Genomic DNA, 20153 nt, shown 5'->3' with positions numbered 1-20153 from the left:
TAAACTGTGGAATGACCTGAGGCAACCAACAACCAATGAATGGATAAAGAAAATGTAGCACATAACTCATGGAATATTACTCAAGGAAAATGAAATTATGTCATTTGCAGGAAAAAGAATAGCACTGCAGATCATCATGTTTACTAACACAAGTCAAGCTCAAAAGGCCAAATATTACATGTTCTTGCTCATTTGTGCAACCTAGACCTAACAGGATAATGATGGTGATAACAGTGATAATGATAATGGAACATGAATGTGAAAGGGGTGTGCTCTTCGGAGGATCAACATTAGGGAAAAGGGAGAAAGAGAAGGATATTAAAGAGTGAAGAGTGGCAATGTATAATGAAACCGATGAAACAGTATTTGAAAGAGGGGCTGGGGTAGGGTGGGGTGGGGATATGTGACTTTAATGGAGGGAATGAACTTGTTTATCTGTGTAATGTATGAAATTACCAAAATGAACCACCCTCATATTATTAATCTAATACAAAATTATATTTTTAAAAAGACAACAGTGGGTACAGAATATAAATCGCATACCAATAACAACTAACTCTTGCTATGTGATACACCAACACAAAACTCAATAGCTTAAAACAATTATTACTTATTTAGGTTAGTATTCTGAAGGTCACTAATTTGGGATAGTGCCATGGAAGGGCTTCCTGGTAGCCTGATCTCTGTAGAGACTTACTTAAACCTATACTCAGTTGCCAGGTTCTTTTCTTATACATATAAAATACAGATTCATCAAAGTTTTGGTTAAAATCCTAAGCAGATTTTCACTGAACTTGAAAACTTAATTGTGTGTGTGTGTGTGTGTGTGTGTGTAAAATGAAACTTCATCTTTATAGGTCTAGAAAATGATGTTAGGTATTCTAGCAGTAATTCTACTGCAGAAAATCTTTGCTCTACCAAACCGATACCACATGGTATAAGTCCTGTGTCAATGGGCCAAAGTGGTCATAGGTTAATTGAGATTGAACAAGGGAATCTATGATGACCTACTGGAAAAAAAGCATTAACACTATTCACAAATCAGGTCTCTGATCCTCTGGGAAAAGATCATGGATACCGGGAAGAGCCTAGACAGTGAGAAACTGAACAGAGCAAGCATACCTGTATAGCAATGACACTGACTAGATGGCCACACTGCACTGGCAATATGGTCATATCAGCCATCATCCAATCCAACCTGCTCAGGAGGGAGAAAAATCTGTGCCAGACCAAGGACATGAGCCAAGAAATATATAATTTTCTGGCAAACATAATTCAAAAAAATTATCTATGATTAAATAATCTGCATGAGAGCAATTTACTGCATGTAATGATGAAAGCTGAAAGATAAAGTTACAATCACTACCCACAATAACAGGATTTTCTTTAACAGGCTGAATCTCATCTAACTCTAATTAGATAGGACAAAATTGGTGAAAAATGCTTTAAAATGGGGAGGAGAAATTTCTGACTAATAGCTTTTGGATATTTTTTAAAAGTTTTTTATTTATCATACATTAATAATACAAGGGAATTTCATTGTAATAATTCCACACATGCTGTACAGCATACCTTGAACAAATTTACCTCCTCCATTATATTCCCATTACCCATCTCTCTTCCCCCCTTTTCAAACAGTGTTTGGTGGATTGCTTTGTACTGTGTATGTATGTATATGTGTGTATGTACTTCCAAACTCTTTACCCCTTAGTATTCTTTCCTTTCCTGTTCTCCCCATCCCACTACCCCCAACAGTCCCCCAAATACATTGAGGTCCCATTATTAGTATTATTACCATCATATTAGACATTTGCATACTTTTTTAAGTTTCCATAGAGGGGCTACCTTCTTCAACCCTCCCTTTCCTTTATCTCCCCTCCTTCCTTCTCTCTCTTCTTTTCCCCTTCCATCCTACTTTGAACCAGATTATTCTGTCTTCTACACTGTATATTTTATAGAATCTCTCACTTCTGCCCATTAGACAGACACCAGTAGCAGCATCCATTGTTTCCCATACAATGCCAATTGTTCTGTTGGTAATAAGTCTTCCTTGTTTCAGAACCAGTGTTGGGAGTATGTTTCATTTTTTAATATATATTTATCTACTAAACATTCTTTTTCAGAACAGAAGTATCTCTGTAAGTATTTAGAATTTTAAATTATCCTTAAATATTTGGATATATTATTTAGACTAGATATTCTGGGGCTGTGATTCTAGTACACACTGGATATGAACTATTTTATGTTAAGGTGCCCTTTATCAAAATGTTATGATCACTTGTACATACATACATATACAAACACTAAAAATTACAATGTCCTTATGTATTATTATTATTACCATTCATGGAAGATATGAAGCTCTAAGAAGAGATCAGGGATGAGGCATGTGTGTATTTATGGTGGAGGCTTTTGAAGAGAAAGGAGAATTTGGGGATTTAATTAAATGCTACATAATAGAATCAAAGAATAAGTTTTTCTTCCAAACCGTCACTTAATGTACTTGTTTCAAACATATATTTCTTCTGTCATCTTTTCTTTCTTTCTTTCTTTCTTTCTTTCTTTTTTTTTTTGCAGTACTGGGATTTGAATTCAGGGCCTACACCTTGAGCCACTCACTTCATCAATCCTTTTTATCTTGTGATATATTTTTTTTGAGATAGGGTCTCATGAACTATTTTCCAGGGCTGGCTTCGAACCTTGATCCTTCTTATCTCCACCTCTTGAGTAGCTAGGATAACAGGATTGAGCTACTAGCATCCAGTTTTTGTCATCTTTTCATCTCTTCTTTCATCCTTGTCCTTTTGTCTCCTAAATGCTCCCCCATCTGTATTCAGGTACTATGTATAGCCTTCCCATCGGGTTCAACGAGTACCTAAAGTGTGCACAGCCCTGCCCTGTCTCTATCCTCTTGGCTCTACCTTATGTTCTGATTAATACTGGGTGTGCTCTAGTGAAAATTTTAGTGTTGATTTGATGTGCCACCTGTTTCACAGAGTTAATGATCTATTGAGTGTCTTCACACATCCTTTTTTTTTTTTTTTGACATTTTTGCTTGTTTAAAAAGTTTGCATCAGGTTTTAGGAATAATTACCAAAATACATTTGGTTAAGGACTCATTGCCTTTAGAGGTCTGAAAACTTGTCTCCTGAAAGACAGCAGGTTAAGAATCATTGCCACATTACCCCTTTGAGTACTTTTCTGGGTTTTCAGAAGACAGATTCATTTTTCAAAACATCCTTTCTAAGGTTTACAGTTTTGCAAGTTCTACTTGTCAAAGTCAGGAAACATGGTGTTTTCACTGAGAATAAGCCTGTATCTGCTTTAGTTTCTCTGCGTTGAGAGCAACAAATGCTAGCTAATTTTTTAGGTGTCTTACCTATCCTCACACCTCCTTTGTGTGCTCTCGCTTTTATCATGTCTTCGCACATCCTTAACAAGAACTTCTATTTTACGCCAATATTGCCACATGAAGATTTTGTTAACCTGACAATTGACAAGAACAGTAAGTTTACAATATAAGATCCTACCCAAATGAATTCAGAGAGAATAAAAATCAACAGCTGAATGAACTCAAAGAAAATTCAAACAAACAGAACATGAAGGAGGAATTCGATAAAGATATAACAATCTTGAAAAAAATCAAATTAAACTCTTAGAGATAAAAAGCTCAGTAAACCAGGCACTGGTGGCTCACATCTGTAATCCTAGTTACTCGGGAGGCAGGGATCAGGTGGATTTTGGTTTGAAGCCAGCTCAGACAAATAGTTTAAGAGACTCAATCTTGAAAAATCCCATCACAAAAAAAGAGCTGGTAGAGTGGCTCGAGGCATAGGTCATGAGTTCAAACCCCAGTACTGCAAAAAATTAAATTTAAATAAATAAAAAGTCCAATAACCAAAATATAAAACTCAATTGAAAGCCTAGGAATATAACAAACAAAACAAAAACAGAGTAGAAGGGACTAAAGATAAAGTAGAGGAATTAGATCACTCAATGAAAGACAATGGAAAAAATACTAAGAAAATACAAACAGAACACACAAGACCTCTGGGACACCATTAAAACACCAAACCGACGAATCATGGGGACAGAAGAAAGAGAAGAGGTACAAACAAAGGCATAGATAACCTATTCAATAAAAAATAGCAGAAAAATTCCCCAATCTTGAGAAAGAGAGGGTCATCCAGGTACAGGAAACTTCCGCAACACTAAACAGGAAAGATTGGGGAAGAAATAACCCTACGCATATTATAACTGAAACACTAAATGTACAGAACAAAGAATACTGAAAGCTGCAAGAAAGTAGCAACAAATCACACTTAAAGACAAACCCATCAGAGCAATAGCAGATTTTTCAACTGAAACTCTCAAAGCAAGGAGGTCATGGAATGATGATATTCCAAGCCCTCGAAGAAATTAACTGTCAACCTAGACTAATTCACCCAGAAAATCTATCCTTCAGAATTGAAGAATGAAAACTTCCCAAGATAAACAGTAACTATCGGAATTCATGAGCACTAAATGAGCACTGCAGAAGATCCCTAAAGGAATCCTACACAAAGGACAAGAACATACACACAATTAAGAAAATATGAGGAAGAATAAACCCCACTAGATGAGTAGATGAGAAATTTGGGATAGGAAAAAAGTAAACATCACAAAAACAACAAAATGATAAGAAATACTATATAACTTTTAATACTAATACTTGAATATTAATGGTGTCAAGTCTTCAATCAAAAACAGAGTAGTGAGTCAGATTAAAAAGCAAAACCCAGCCATTTATGCCTCCAAGAAATACATCTCATTGTCAAACAAGAAACCTGGGAGGGAGGGAGGGAAGAGAAGAGGGGGAGGGAGACAGAGAGAAAGAAACAAAGAAAGAAAGAAAAGTAAACTATAGGCCAATATCCTTTTTCAGCACACATGCAAACCTGCTCAATAAAATACCTGCAGGCCAAATTCAAAAACACATTATAAACATCACACCATGATCAAGTTGGCTTCATTCCAGGCATGCAAAGATGGTTCAACATGCAAATCAGCAAATGTAATACCCCAAATAAACAGAATCAAGGACAAAAAAAAAATCACATGAACATCTCAATAGATACAGAAAAAGTCTTTCACAAAATTCAGAATTCAATCATAAGAAATGCTCTAAAGAAACTAGTAACAGAAGGAGTGTACCTAACACAATAAAGGCTATATATGACAAACCCATAGCCAACATTGTACTAGATGGGGAAAAACTGAAAGCACTTTCTCTAAAGTTAGGAATGCGAAACATTGGTATCTACTTTCCTTAATCTTATTCTATATAGTACTGGAATTCCTAGCAGCAGCAGCAAAAGACAAGAGAAAGAAATTAATGGGATTTAAATAGGGAAGAAAGAAGTCAAATTATCCCTATATGTAGATGATGTGTTCAAAGACCCTAGAGAGACCACCCAAAAAATCCTACTTCTGATAAAAACTTATTTTTTTGGCAGCTGGGGGGTTGAACTCAAGGCTAAAGCTTGCTAGGCAGGCACTCTTACCACTTGAGTCACTGCAAGAGCCTCTGACAAACAATTAAGGAAAAAATAGCAGGATACAAAGTCAACACACAAATATCAGTAGCTTTTTTTATAACAACAATGATCACACTGAAAAACAAAACAAGAAATAATCCCAATCACAATAACCTCAAAAAAATAAAAACACATATATATAAAAAGGATGCATAATGAAACCCACCAAAATACTATTTGAAAAGGGGGAGGACATAGGGGACTAAAATAATCAATAATAGAGAGGTTAACTTTTCTAAGCACACTGTACACATCTATGAAATTTTCACAAAGAAATTTCCTTGTACTATTACTGATTCCTAACTGAAATAAAACAAAACAAAACAACAATGGAAAAAAACAGCAAAAACCCTGCTGATTCCTGTTCAGCAGCCACTCTATTCTTCCTTATAAATAGCTTTCCTTTGGGGACCTAGAAGTCAGTGTTACCTCCACAACAGGATCTACAGTTCCCCATGGTTGATCAAAAAAAAAAAGAACTAAAGCCAGTCAATATATGGCATTTCATGGCAATTATTATTGGTTCAAAGGTGGGCATGTGGCTTCAATTAACCTGACCACAATGAGGGGAAGAAAAGAAATACTCCATAGATATTTCTATTTTTAGCTGTCATACACAGAATTTAAGCTTTTTATATTCATGGAAATATTTTCTTAAGACTAAAAAAATGGAATATCTTGGCAAATTATTAAAGTTACTAAAAAAGGAAAATTTGTTGGAATGCCCGAACTATTTCAAGTATTTCCGAAAATTGTGCTTTTAACAATTATAGGTACAGTTAATATTTAAGGCTAAATACTATACTAGTACAAATTCCATCTGAAACATAAATCACAAATAAAGTTATTTTTCCATAATAATATTTACATTTTTAGTCACTGGCTTTAGAACTCAAAACTAAATTGGCCTCATATTCATAAAGTTGTCATTTCACCTTCTTATGTTGACAGCAATGCTGTATTTCTTCCAAAGACACTATCAATTATGACACATTATTGTATGTAATCATAAAGCTAGAAGACCCAAGAGGTATATCACTGTGCAAGACTGAAGAGAAAATGCTCTTCAAATAAATAGGAATAAAAAAACTCATGAACTAACCCTTTGCACTGGGTGAAGGATTGGGATAGAAATTTTGTCACAGAATTTAAACCACAACCTAGTAGTACCACACAAGTATGGCAATCTAAATTCATACTACTAGATAAGTCCAAAAGTCATCCAACAAATAACTTAATTAAAAGAGATCTCAGGTTGGTAGTATCTAAGGTGAATGACAGAAGCAAACACAAATTCCCACTATAAAAACTAGACTCTGCCTAGTCAGTGGTAATACTGAAAGGCCAATTATTTTAAGATAGAGTGTAACTTCTGAAACATTAACTTATTTTTAAAACGTACCCAAAAATTGATAATATATGGCATAAATGAAGTGTGGCAAATAATATTTTTGTAAGGTATGCATAAACACATAAAATTTATATATTAACATGAGGGAGTTCATGCAAGTACTTTTTAATTTTTTTTATTATTTTATTATTCATTTCTGCATACAAGGCTTGGGTCATTTCTACCCCCTGCCCCCACCTCCTCTGCCCCCTCCCTCTCCCCCCCATCCCCTCAATACCCAGCAGAAACTAATTCTAATTTTGTTGTAGAGAGAGTATAACCAATAATAGGAAGGAACAAGGGTTTTTTCTGGTTGAGATAAGGATAGCTATACAGGGCATTGACTCACATTGATTTCCTGTGTGTGTGTGTTACCTTCTAGGTTAATTCTTCTTGATCTAACCTTTTCTCTAGTTCCTGCTCCCCTTCTCCTATTGGCCTCAGTTGCTTTAAAGTATCTGCTTTAGTTTCTCTGCAATGAGGGCAACAAATGCTAGCTAATTTTTTAGGTGTCTTACCTATCCTCACCCCTCCCTTGTGTGCTCTCGCTTTTAACATGTGCTCAAAGTCCAATCCCATTGTTGTGTTTGCCCTTGATCTAATGTCCGCATATAAGGGAGAACATACGATTTTTGGTCTTTTGGGCCAGGCTAACCTCACTCAGAATGATGTTCTCCAATTCCATCCATTTACCAGCGAATGATAACATTTAGTTCTTCTTCATGGCTGCATAAAATTCCATCGTGTATAGATACCACATTTTCTTAATCCATTCATCGGTGGTGGGGCATCTTGGCTGTTTCCATAACTTGGCTATTGTGAATAGTGCTGCAATAAACATGGGTGTGCAGGTGCCTCTGGAGTAACCTGTGTCACAGTCTTTTGGGTATATCCCCAAGAATGGTATTGCTGGATCAAATGGCAGATCAATGTCTAGCTTTTTAAGTAACCTCCAAATTTTTTTCCACAGTGGTTGTACTAGTTTACATTCCCACCAACAGTGTAAGAGGGTTCCTTTTTCCCCTGCATCCTCGCCAACACCTGTTGGTGGTGGTGTTGCTGATGATGGCTATTCTAATGGGTCAGGTGGAATCTTAGCGTGGTTTTAATTTGCATTTCCTTTATTGCTAGAGATGCTGAGCATTTTTTCATGTGTTTTGTGGCCATTTGAATTTCTTCTTTTGAGAAAGTTCTGTTTAGTTCACTTGCCCATTTCTTTATTGGTTCATTACTTTTGGGAGAATTTAATTTTTTAAGTTCCCTATATATTCTGGTTATCAGTCCTTTGTCTGATGTATAGTTGGCAAATATTTTCTCCCACTCTGTGGGTGTTCTCTCCAGTTTAGAGACCACTTCTTTTGATGAACAGAAGCTTTTAGTTTTATGAGGTCCCATTTATCTATGCTATCTCTTAGTTGCTGTGCTGCTGGGGTTTCGTTGAGAAAGTTCTTACCTATACCAACTAATTCCAGAGTATTTCCTACTCTTTCCTGTATCAAATTTAGAGTTTGTGGTCTGATATTAAGATCCTTGATCCATTTTGAGTTAATATTGGTATAGGGTGATATACATGGATCTAGTTTCAGTTTTTTGCAAACTACTAACCAGTTTCACAGCAGTTTTTGTTGAAGAGGCTGGTATTTCTCCATCGTATATTTTTAGCTCCTTTGTCAAAGACAAGTTGGTTATAGTTGTGTGGCTTCATAGCTAGGTCCTCTATTCTGTTCCACTGGTCTTCATGTCTGTTTTTGTGCCAGTACCATGCTGTTTTTATTGCTACTGCTTTGTTATATAGTTTGAAGTTAGGTATTGTGATACCTCCTGCATTGTTCTTTTGACTGAGTATTGCTTTGGCTATTCATGGCCTCTTGTGTTTCCATATAAATTTAACGGTAGATTTTTCAATCTCTTTAATGAATGTCATTGGAATTTTGATGGGAATTGCATTAAACATGTAGATTACTTTGGGGAGTATAGACATTTTTACTATGTTGAGTCTACCAATCCATAAGCATGGGAGATCTCTCCACTTTCTATAGTCTTCCTCAATCTCTTTCTTCAGAAGTGTATAGTTTTCCTTGTAGAGGTCTTTCACATCTTTTGTTAGGGTTACACCTAGGTATTTGATTTTTTTTTTGAGGCTATTGTAAATGGAATTGTATTCATACATTCTTTTTCAGTTTGCTCATTGTTAGTGTATAGAAATGCTAATGATTTTTCTATGTTGATTTTATATCCTGCTACCTTGCTATAGCTATTGATGATGTCTAGAAGCTTCTGAGTAGAGTTTTTTGGGTCTTTAAGGTATAGGATCAAGTCGTCTGCAAACAGGGATATTTTGACAGTTTCTTTACCTATTTGTATTCCTTTTATTCCTTCTTCTTGCCTAATTGCTCTGGCTAGGAATTCCTGTACTATGTTGAATAGGAGTGGAGATAGTGGGCATCATTGTCTGGTTCCTGATTTTAGAGGGAATGGTTTCAGTTTTTCTCCATTATGTATAATGCTGGCTGTAGGTTTGTCATATATAGCTTTTATAATGTTGAGGTACTTTCCTTCTATTCCTAGTTTTCTTAGACCTTTTATCATGAAGTGGTATTGGATCTTATCAAAGGCTTTTTCTGCATCTATTGAGATGATCAAGTGGTTTTTGTCTTTGCTTCTGTTAATGTGGTTTATTACGTTTATTGATTTTCGTATGTTGAACCACCCCTGCTTCCCTGGGATGAAGCCTACCTGGTCGTGGTGAATAATCTTTTTGATGTGTTGTTGAATTCAGTTTGCCATTATTTTGTTGAGGATTTTTGTGTCAATGTTCATTAAGGAGATTGACCTATAGTTCGCCTTTTTGGAGGTGTCTTTGCCTGGTTTTGGGATAAGTGTAATACTGGCTTCATAAAATGTGTTTGGCAGTTTTCCGTCCCTTTCTATTTCATGGAACAGTTTAAGGAGGGTTGGTATCAGTTCTTCTTTAAAGGTCTGATAGAATTCAGCAGAGAATCCATCAGGTCCTGGACTTTTCTTTTTGGGGAGACTCTTGATTGCTGCTTCAATTTCATTTTGTGTTACAGGTCTATTCAGGTGATTAATGTCCTCTTGTTTTAGTTTTGGATGATCATATGTATCTAGAAATCTGTCCATTTCTTTTAGATTTTCAAATTTATTTGAATATAGGTTCTCAAAGTAGTCTCTGATGATTTCCTGGACTTCCATGGTGTTTGTTGTTATCTCCCCTTTTGCATTCCTGATTCTACTAATTTGGGGTTTTTCTCTCCTCATTTTAGTCAGGTTTGCCAGGGGTCTATCGATCTTGTTTATTTTTTCAAAGAACCAACTTTTTGTTTCATTAATTCTTTGTATGGTTTTTTTGGTTTCTATTTTGTTGATGTCAGCTCTTATTTTTATTATTTCTCTTCTTCTAATTGTTTTTGGATTTGCTTGTTCTTGTTTTTCTAGGAGTTTGAGATGTATCATTAGGTTATTGATTTGGGATCTTTCAGTCTTTTTAATACGCACTCATGGCTATAAACTTTCCTCTCAGGACTTCCTTAGCTGTGTCCCATAGGTTCCGGTAGGTTGTGTTTTCATTTTCATTGACTTCCAGGAACTTTTTAATTTCCCCTTTTATTTCATCGATGATCCATTGTTCATTAAGTAATGAGCTATTTGGTTTCCAGCTGTTTGCATGTTTTTTGTCTTTACTTTTGTTGCTGAGTTCTACTTTTACTGCATTGTGATCAGATAGTATGCATGGTATAATTTCTATTTTCTTATATTTGCTGAGGCTATGAAAGTACCTTTTAATTACTGCAGCATTGGTTTTAAAATCTGGCTGCTGATTAAATCAGTCTACCCATACATATTTGTAAAATCAAACATTTTAAATTGATGAGTTTCTTTTCTTGTTTTTCTTTTGCAGTGCTGAGGTCAGAAACCCCGGGCTTCACACAGGCTAGGCAAGTACTATGGTCCCACTTCTAATGATTCCCTAATGTGCATCATTAAGTCTTCTTTCTTATCATCATAACAATCTAGCACACAGCAAAGAGCTTAGTTTTATTTTATTTGTTCTTCTCTTTATAACCACAGGATTATAACCAAGGAAGAATGTAATACCCTAGTCATTTATTTATACATAACATCAACATATTATACTTTCTAGATGTTATTAAGTAGGGTTTTTTCCAAGTAGAAAAAATTTAATTCATCAACCTCAATTCTTAGATCCTCTTCAAGTCTTAGGTCATCCTGTCAATTTCCATTTTTGAGCAAAACTACTTTTATACTGCAATCTGCTTTAACCAAATGGTCAGAAATAAATTCTGCTTTACTCCAAGTTATTTAATTTTTTAAAAACCATTTACTTATTAATTAGAAAAAATTCACATACAATAAAGACATTATTTTAGCTCTAAGTTTAGAATCTATGTACAAAACAAATGATATACTCATACATAAAGTGTAAACACAGTAGTTCCCCCTCATGCACAGGGGATCTAGGGATCTGTCCTGAGATGCTCAGTGGATGCCTAAAATCCCAGATGGCACAAAACATTCTACATACTTTGTCTTTCTTGTACAAATAAGGTTTAATTTATAAATTAGGCAAATAGATATCAAAAGTAACTAATAAGAAACTAATCATAAAACTATACTGCAATAAAAAGTTATATAAACATGGCCTCTCTGTTGAAATATCTGAACTGAACATACTGTACTCACCCTTCTTGTAGTAAGTAATATGAAGTGATATAACTGAAGTGACTAACTAGGCACTTAACATGCACTGTGTCCATAACTTTTGAAATTTGAGAAATAACAGCAAAACTATAATAAATCATTTTCCTTTTTTACAATTTCACATGTATAAGATTCATTCTTACCATAGAGTTTAGTAATCTCAGCTTTTGATTTTTTTCCTTGCATTCTCAAATTGAGGACTTTCACTTTTTTCATTGAAAGGAAGCTCTATTTAACAGAAATTAATTGCAAGGATCACTATCCTTATACTTAAGGGCCATTATTAAGTAAAACTGAATGACTTTAACACAAGCAGAGAAATACCATGACAGTTCATGCAATAACCAAGATGGCTGCAAAGTGACTAATAGGCAGGTAGCATAAAGAACATGGAAACATTGAACACAGATGAGTTACATCCAGGATAGGACAAAGCAGGACAGTACAAGATTTCACGCTACTCAAAACAGTGCACAACGTAAAACTTATGAACTGCTCATTTTTGTAATTTTTGATAGTATTGTTGGACTCTTGTTGATCACCATTAACTGAATCTTCAGAAAGTTAAACTATGGATAAAAGGGGGACTATTACAACTCAAACTTATTCAGTCAATACACAATGCAAAGCTTGTGCAATCTTTTTAAACAGTGTTCCCCATCTGAACAACAATACAAAATCATTTGATTGACTATTTTCTCAATTCTTCCAAGTATGGTATATAATTATTCTATTGATACAGCATAACAAAGAACTCAATACAGAACAGCTGAGAAGAAAATGAGTACATATATTACTTTTTTTCAATAAATTAGTTGCAAAAATCAGTAAACAAATCAATCACTAAGGTATAACTACAGGAGCACTGAGAAATGACCCTCTAAAACATACCTTTGGGAAGTAATTTAATGAGGGTAAAAATTCAAAGAAGGAAAAGATTACTTTTATTGAAACTTTAAGGACTATGAAGTGGATACATAGTTTAAATATTTGGCATACAGATATAGAGGGATAAAATAAAAAATATTATAAGAATTGACAGACATTTGGATAAAGATGCAACCAGAAAAGTGGCTGATGCTTAAAAGTTGATATGCTTAACTGTTTCCTAGCAAAAATTATCTTTTCCTAAAAACAACTAATGAAACATCTAGACTAGCTCCTTGCAAATTATGAAAAATAGTTATTCTTCCTTAGAGATACTAGATTTATGTTGACTGAGACTTTAACTTATGCTACACATATGTACAGATTATAATTATTTTGCTAAGTTTGCCCTTAGTTATAAATTTTACAAAACTGTCTTTAAGAAATAAAAGCATCAATTCTTTTGGCTTGGGAGATAACAGTCTAAAGAATAAGTGAAGCATAAAATTTGTTTGCTTTTACTATGTTAGATGATACACGAATAGTTGCAAAAGGTGAAACTTTTGGATTTTACCTGACTGACAATAGGGAGTCACTTCATGGGATAAAATCAATTTGGCAGTTTATGCAAAATGGGTAAAAGAAGATGGTAAAATTAGCAAGAAAATATCCCAATTATCCGAACAACTTTTTGATCAATGCTGAGAACATACTGTAACATAGGCTAAATGGGAATTTTTCTAAAAGGGAAAAATTTTAGCAAATCTCAAAGAAACAAGATTTGCAACCTATTAGTTAAGTAGTACAGGCCAAAAGATAATAAAATATGTCATCCATTTGAAAGGAACAATACATGTTCAGGGAACTAAATGAAAATGGGAACAATTAATAAAGATGTTTTGGACTTTATCTAAAAGATATTATAATAGTTTATTCAGAGGAAGAAAAAAGGAGAACCTTTAATTAAAAGTAAAATCTCCAAAAGTAATGATTGTTTTGAAAACCATATGCGATCTCTCAAAATTGATTACTTGGTAGTAACAAGTCTTAAAATTTTCCTCAATTTATAATCAGTTTTCTTCTCTCAAATACAAGATTCAAGGCCCATGTGCTCTATCATTTGAAATACATGATCATAAAAACTGAAAAGATATTCTAAGATTAACACCCTATTAAATTAAATGGCAGTTGAATATTTATTTGGCTCTCAAATTTTCTGCAGAGTAGAATCTTTTTGCTTTTTTTTTTTTCAAATAATATCTAACAGGATAATCCAACAAATAAATCAGAGAAAAAAACAGAATCTAAAAAGAAGGACTCAGAACCCCATTCCACAAGGCATCTCTAAGGAACCCTGGGGCTATGTAAAGTGTTAAAAAGAACATAGATGTTGCTTTGGTCCAGTGAAACGAAATCTGCACAACTAAGACTAAAATCAGAACTACTTATCTGATTGACAGACTTAGATATACTTCAAAGGTGAATAGACTAAAAAGGCAAATATTTGATTAGAAGAAATATAGTAGACAATTATTAATTCTACAGCTCAAAAAAGTGAAATTTTATCATGAGAAATTTTACCAGCTTAACTTTGATTACTTTCCCATGCACATAGAACTAAGTGCTTCTAAGCCTAAGTTTCACAAAAAGACTTATATCAACTGCTGAGTTAAAAAGATCTCCCACTGCTTTTATCTTCGAGTAGAGCTACTGTCTAAAAGACCTCCCCAAAGAACCATGTAGCATCAACTATTGGATTGCTCATGTCTGGTTGCTTGTATCCCAGCCTGCATTCATTACTTTACCCCATTAACATTCCACACTGGGAGTCCTTTGCCAGTTTTATGAGGCAAAACCACAAAATGTCAGGTTAACAAAATCCTCACACAGCAATTTCACCTTAAAATACTGCCTGTCAGGAACTTGGTTCCAAGATATTCAATAAATCACTAGCTCTATAAAGCAGGTTGCAAGTCAGATAAATGCAAAACTCTGCATCACAGCACAATGAAGATTAATCAAACACAGGCTGATTACTTAGAGCTACAACCTTATGGGGGAGAAGTGCAGCAGTATGATTTCAAATGTGCCTGGTATCCTATCTCAGCTTTTATTGTTAAACTTAACTAAACTCTCTATTACTCCCTCTCCCAATCATTTAGATACTTGATTTAAGACAGCATGATATAACACAGAGTTTTGGGGACATGTATTTTCTGGTTCAATTCCTGGTTCTGCAACTTGTTACGCATCTTTGAGATGGTTAATGAAACATCTTGCAATATATAAGCCTAAGTCTGCTTTCTCAATGTAAAAATAAGAAATTCTTTCTTCATTGTTAAAAACATGTAAGACAAAAGCGCCATGCTAGTGTCTGGTAAGAGTAAATGCTCAGTAATTATTTCCTTCCCTTTATTCCTTGTTGAGATAAAAAATTGCCTAACTTGAGTAAGAGTTGCATTTCTAACTCTATGTGCTCTACGGAGATTATTAAGTAAGAAATCCCTCATACAGTTAAGAAAGTCAGGGTAAATATGAAATGAAAACAAGAAAAGAGAAAGTTTATGGTATATGAGTTTATGGTGCACATGGCTAAACATACTTATTTTAACACATTCCACCTGTACTCCTTCCCTTGCCCTACAAGAGTATGAGCTGCCCAAGTGTGACAATCACAATTTCTAGGCTGATGAAAGTGGCCATCTGCAGTATTTGACTCCCTGGTGACAATTATTAGGCAATACTGAATAACTATGTTCTAAACAAGTAACTTAAGTAGAATGGCGAATACTTGAGTACATTTTTATACGGTCTTCCTGGCCATGCTACAGATCTTCTGAAGAAGCTTTACAGTGGCCTCAAACCATTTCTGAACTACCAGAAAAGACAGAAATTAATCCTAGTGAATCCTTAAACCTATCTCCTATCCTGGACTGTAGAGTTAACTGCCAGAGTGTACCCTCACTAAATAATTAATTAACGATATATTAGGTAAAAAGTAGCATGCATTATGACTGCTTAAAAACTGTCATCAAACCCTAAGCTATCTCTACAAAAACAGACAAATCAAAACAAAACTAAACAAAATTAAATTAAATTAAATTAAAGGGGTAGAGAAAGTGAGGACCCCAAACCAATTAATTATCTAGGGAAATGATATGAAAGCAGATCAAATTCATACTATCCAGAATTGGTTTCCAAAAGGAAAACAATTCATACTCTGATTCTATATTTTTCTGAGAAAAATCATTTGCAAGGTCATTCTAATAAATTCTGTGAGTTAGTATATAGTGCAGAAGATAACACACAGCAGTCAGAACTATCAAGGAACAAACACAAACATGTTCAAAAGCCATTGCTTGGGTCCTTCTTTCCATCCTAATAATAATTATCATTCCTTTTCTTTGAATCCATTCCAAATAGCTCCAAATTCCATTGTAACTACAGGTACCAAAACAGAACAGGTTATGGAACCAATTTCAGGCTCTAGGAATATCTAAGCTGTTGAATGTTAATGCTTCCTAACTCTGGTTTGAAAAAACAAAAAAAAAAGGAAATCTTTGACACAGATACTTTGATTGCATTCATATTAAGTACCTAATTCAATGTTTAAATGACCATCCATGCTCTCAATGTCATGAGCAAAACAAGTCTGAAAGAAAAAGGATTAATATTAAAAGCTAAACTAAAAGCCATAATCATTCTTCACATTAGACTAATATGACCAGAGATCATGAACCTTCAACTTAAAAATGTACTTTTTCTTAGCTACTTGGGAGGCTGAAATGAGGAGAATTGCCATTAGATGCTAGCTTGAGGGAGGGGAGGAAACGATTGCATCTCAATGAATAGCTGGGCATTAGTGCTACATGCCTATTACCCCAAGCTATCTGGAAAGCTGCAATCGGAAGGATCGAGGTTCTAGACCAGCCTGGGCAAAAAAATGTTTGCAAGATCCCATCTCAAGGGGAAAAAAACAGGGCACAGTAGCATGCAACTGTCATTCAAGCAAAGGCAATAAGCGTAAAACAGGAGGATAGAAGTCTAGGCCAGATGGAACAGAAAGTGAGACCCTATCTTGAAAATAACCAGAGAAAGACCTGGCTCAAGTGACAGAGCACCTGCCTTGCAAACATGCAGTCCTAGTCAAACAAAAAAAGTACTTTTATTTTCCTCCTCTGTGCTCTTAAGATTTGGAGATTTTTTTTCATATGAAAAACATCAGGAGCAATATAAATGGCAGGAGCATATTCTTTGTCCTCAAAAGCACTAAAACAATCAGAATCTCTACATAGGGAAAAACTTCTACTTATAATTAAGTAAAACACTGAGCTGGTAAAACCTAAAAATAATGATTCAGTCTATTACAAACTGAATGCATTTTAATAGCACACTTGTACATTTTAGAGATGCATGAACTCTCAAGAGTCCCATGAAAGGACAGCTAATTGCTCTATAATATTAGTAAGGAGCATTCAACAACAAATAGACCTAAGAAAAGAACAGTTACGTACAGAAACACAAAGGAAAAGACACAACAGGATGTAGCGTTACACACCTGCAGTCCCAATAACTGAGGCAGCTGAATCAGGAGGACCACAAGGACACTAACACAACAAAGATGCTGAACAGAATGACACAAGTAAAGCAGCACATGATTTTTGGACACAAGAGAATAGGTGTTTAATTTTATTGTGTTCTCTAATACCACCAAGAAGAAGTCCAAGTCTTGAAATCCAAGTTGTAAAGAACAGAAAGAAGATTCAAAACAACTATATATAATGGAAAATCTTAATCCTCTCAACACTCACTATCACATTTCTCATATGGTAGAAATAAAATAAGATTAAGCAAAAAATAAATGAAAAAGCTACGTGTAAGTAAAATCAAAATTACAAATGGTATTCAGATGCAAATTTAAGATCACCTTCTCAGTCCTGGAAGTTCTATCTCAATTTATTTAAGCACATACATAAAATTGTGCATAAAAGAATCTTCAGTTTCCAAGAAAATTTAAAAGCATCTGAACAAATCCAAACTGTAATTTAATAGGTTTTCATTAATTTCATGGAACTTTCCAGAATTTGAATTTGGTAATACAGTCTGTAACTGACATGGTTATTTTTCTTGTGGAAATAGCTGTTTATTTAAGGAGACAAAAGCTAAACATTTACTTAGCTTTAAATATTTCAGCAATCACTGGCTCAAAACTAAACTTAAACTCTCAGAAAACAAGGGTCAAGGCCAAGAAGATTTGCAAAAGCAACAATGCCTGACCAAAAGGGGGCCTGAAGGAATAAAAGGAAAAGAAAGCAGTTAGACAAATTTAACTTTTCTGGGGCTGGCAGAGTGGCTCAAGTGGTAGAGAACCTGCCTTGAGAGCATGAGTTCCAGAATTCAAACATCAAGTAGCATCATAAATAAATAAATGACACATTTAGCTTGTCCACACTAAAAATATAAAAACAAGTGATTATTTAAAATTCTGGTTCATAGTAATCACATATTTACCTAAGTTAAAATTTTAATAAATATATATTTGCGGAAAACCTCAATGTTTGTAAGATTCCCCATTCTATAAACCACAAAGTTGCAACGACAGATCGAGCACTTTCTCTTTTTTGTTAAGTCAGATAGCAATATAAAAGAAAGACTAGGACTCTCTTCCAACACTTTCAAAAGTCTCGTAAAAATCACCAGAAATACCTATTCCACTTAATACATTAGTAAATGGTTCTGAATTGCCTAAAATGAAAGTTAAAGTCACCAAACAGAAAAAGGAAAACAAATATTTACTAACGTAAACATTAATAGGTCAAAAATCACAGGAGAAGGGAAAAGAGAACTGGAAAGGAGGAAGTGATTGATGCTGTTTTTTTAAAATCGGGGTAACAGAGCTCACAACTCCCAAAGGAAAAAAGTTCCTTGACTCTTTCATATTCCTCCTCTATCATCCTGCCATTAACAAAATAACATAAATGATAAAAGTATTAGGATTCTTGGATACTAATGTGCTTATTTCATAGATTCTTTTGAAATAGGAAGCAACCCATCGTATTTATGGTTTAGTATTCTCTTGGAAACCAGAGGCCAAAAATGAAAAGAGCGGACATTCTCAGAGACGATTCATAATTTCCAAAACATAAAACACACAGATAATAGCCCTTCGTGTGGGGGTGGGGGTACTGGGGATTGAACACAGGTCCAAGCACACGCTTGGCTACACAGCCGGCTATTTTTTTTTTCTTTTTTTTTTTTTTGAGACAGAGTCATACTATCTTTTTGCCTTGGCTGGCCTCAAGCTTGCAATCCTCCTCTCTCTACCTCCCCAGTTAGCTGGGATTACGGGTATACACCACCACAGCTAGCACATGCTTTCAATATTGGAATCTAATATGGCATCATAGGAATTAAAAGTAAACATGTATTTATTATCTACTAGTATTAAAAACCAAAGTGGTGAACAAAACAGACACATTTCCATCTCACATGCCAAGAACCTAAAATATAATATTTTATCTACATAACTATGAGAGAGATTACTGTCCCAGTTTTCCAGAAAGGAAATAGACTATGAAAGGTCAACTAACTTGCCCAATATCACAAAGTGGTAAGACGTCAGTAAGTAGAACTAGGACTTAAACAGAAGATTGTGACTCTTCCTGTAATCTTGGTACATTGTCCTACAACCAGTGAATTCTACACTAGGGTTATACCAATCTCTAGAAGTGTTCTTATTAGTGTTTCTGGCTGTCACAATTATTAGAAGACATTAGGTGTCAACCAAGAATAGTAAAGTTGCTTAATGCCCAAAACAGGCCTGCATAACAAAGAATGGGCTTACATTCTGTACAATATTCAAATATCCTGCCAGATATTCATATAATTGAACAGTCTGCTTATGATTACTTGAACCTAGACCCTAACTCTTATTTACATCTAAACACAAAGTGGTTTTTATACATTCTGAAAGTTCTAGAAATTTACCTAACAGGAATATAGGATAAAAATTATATATCATTTGGAATTTGAACAAGACATGTTTAACATTTCAGAAAATCTATCACTCATAGCTATTAAATCTGGGTATTTGCATTGCTAATAAGTAACACATATAAGCAGGCAAAATTTCTAACTCTCCCAATATAATACATGTGGCAGGCTGGATAGCTAACCTAGGCACTTCATTTCCTAGGCTTCTAATTATGCTCTAACTACTAAAATATATATATTTCTATTATAAATTATTTCCTTCTTATTTCTCTCAATATGATTGTGGCATTAAACTGATTTCTTCATGAATAATCTTAAAAAGGTTATTAATAGTGAAATTTATTCCAAGATACTAAAGGGATATTAGAAAATCCATGGAACAGAAAAATGGCATTAGATTTGATAGGGTTGAGACCTAATACACTATATCACTGCATCCCTAACTATGACAACAACAAATTATACACAATACAATTGGACCATCCTAATTAGATATTTTCTTACATCAAACTAAAGTTCCTTATTATGTAACTTAAACTTGTTTGTTCTTTTCTTTGTCTTAAAATGACAACATAGGGTTACAGGCA

At 34.5% G+C, this 20153-nt stretch overlaps 1 protein-coding gene across 12 annotated transcripts in view; it reads right to left on the bottom strand.

Annotated features, from left to right (window-relative positions):
• The window catches only part of Vps13b (vacuolar protein sorting 13 homolog B), a 699658-nt gene that overhangs the window by 463522 nt on the left and 215983 nt on the right, over window positions 1-20153 (bottom strand). The window contains exon 20 of one of the 12 annotated variants that reach the window (XM_074068918.1): window positions 3465-3486. The exons of the other annotated variants lie outside the window; for them this stretch is intronic. Within the exon in view, the coding sequence (XP_073925019.1) occupies window positions 3482-3486 (5 nt within the window). The 3' untranslated portion in view covers window positions 3465-3481. Of the gene's footprint in view, window positions 1-3464; window positions 3487-20153 lie in introns of those variants that run through there. 12 annotated transcript variants of the gene reach the window in all.

This window comes from Castor canadensis, chromosome 3 (assembly GCF_047511655.1).
Source record: "Castor canadensis chromosome 3, mCasCan1.hap1v2, whole genome shotgun sequence".
Lineage (NCBI taxonomy): Eukaryota > Metazoa > Chordata > Mammalia > Rodentia > Castoridae > Castor > Castor canadensis.
Note: the sequence above shows the minus strand (reverse complement) of the source record. Positions and strands in the feature narration are given on the sequence as shown.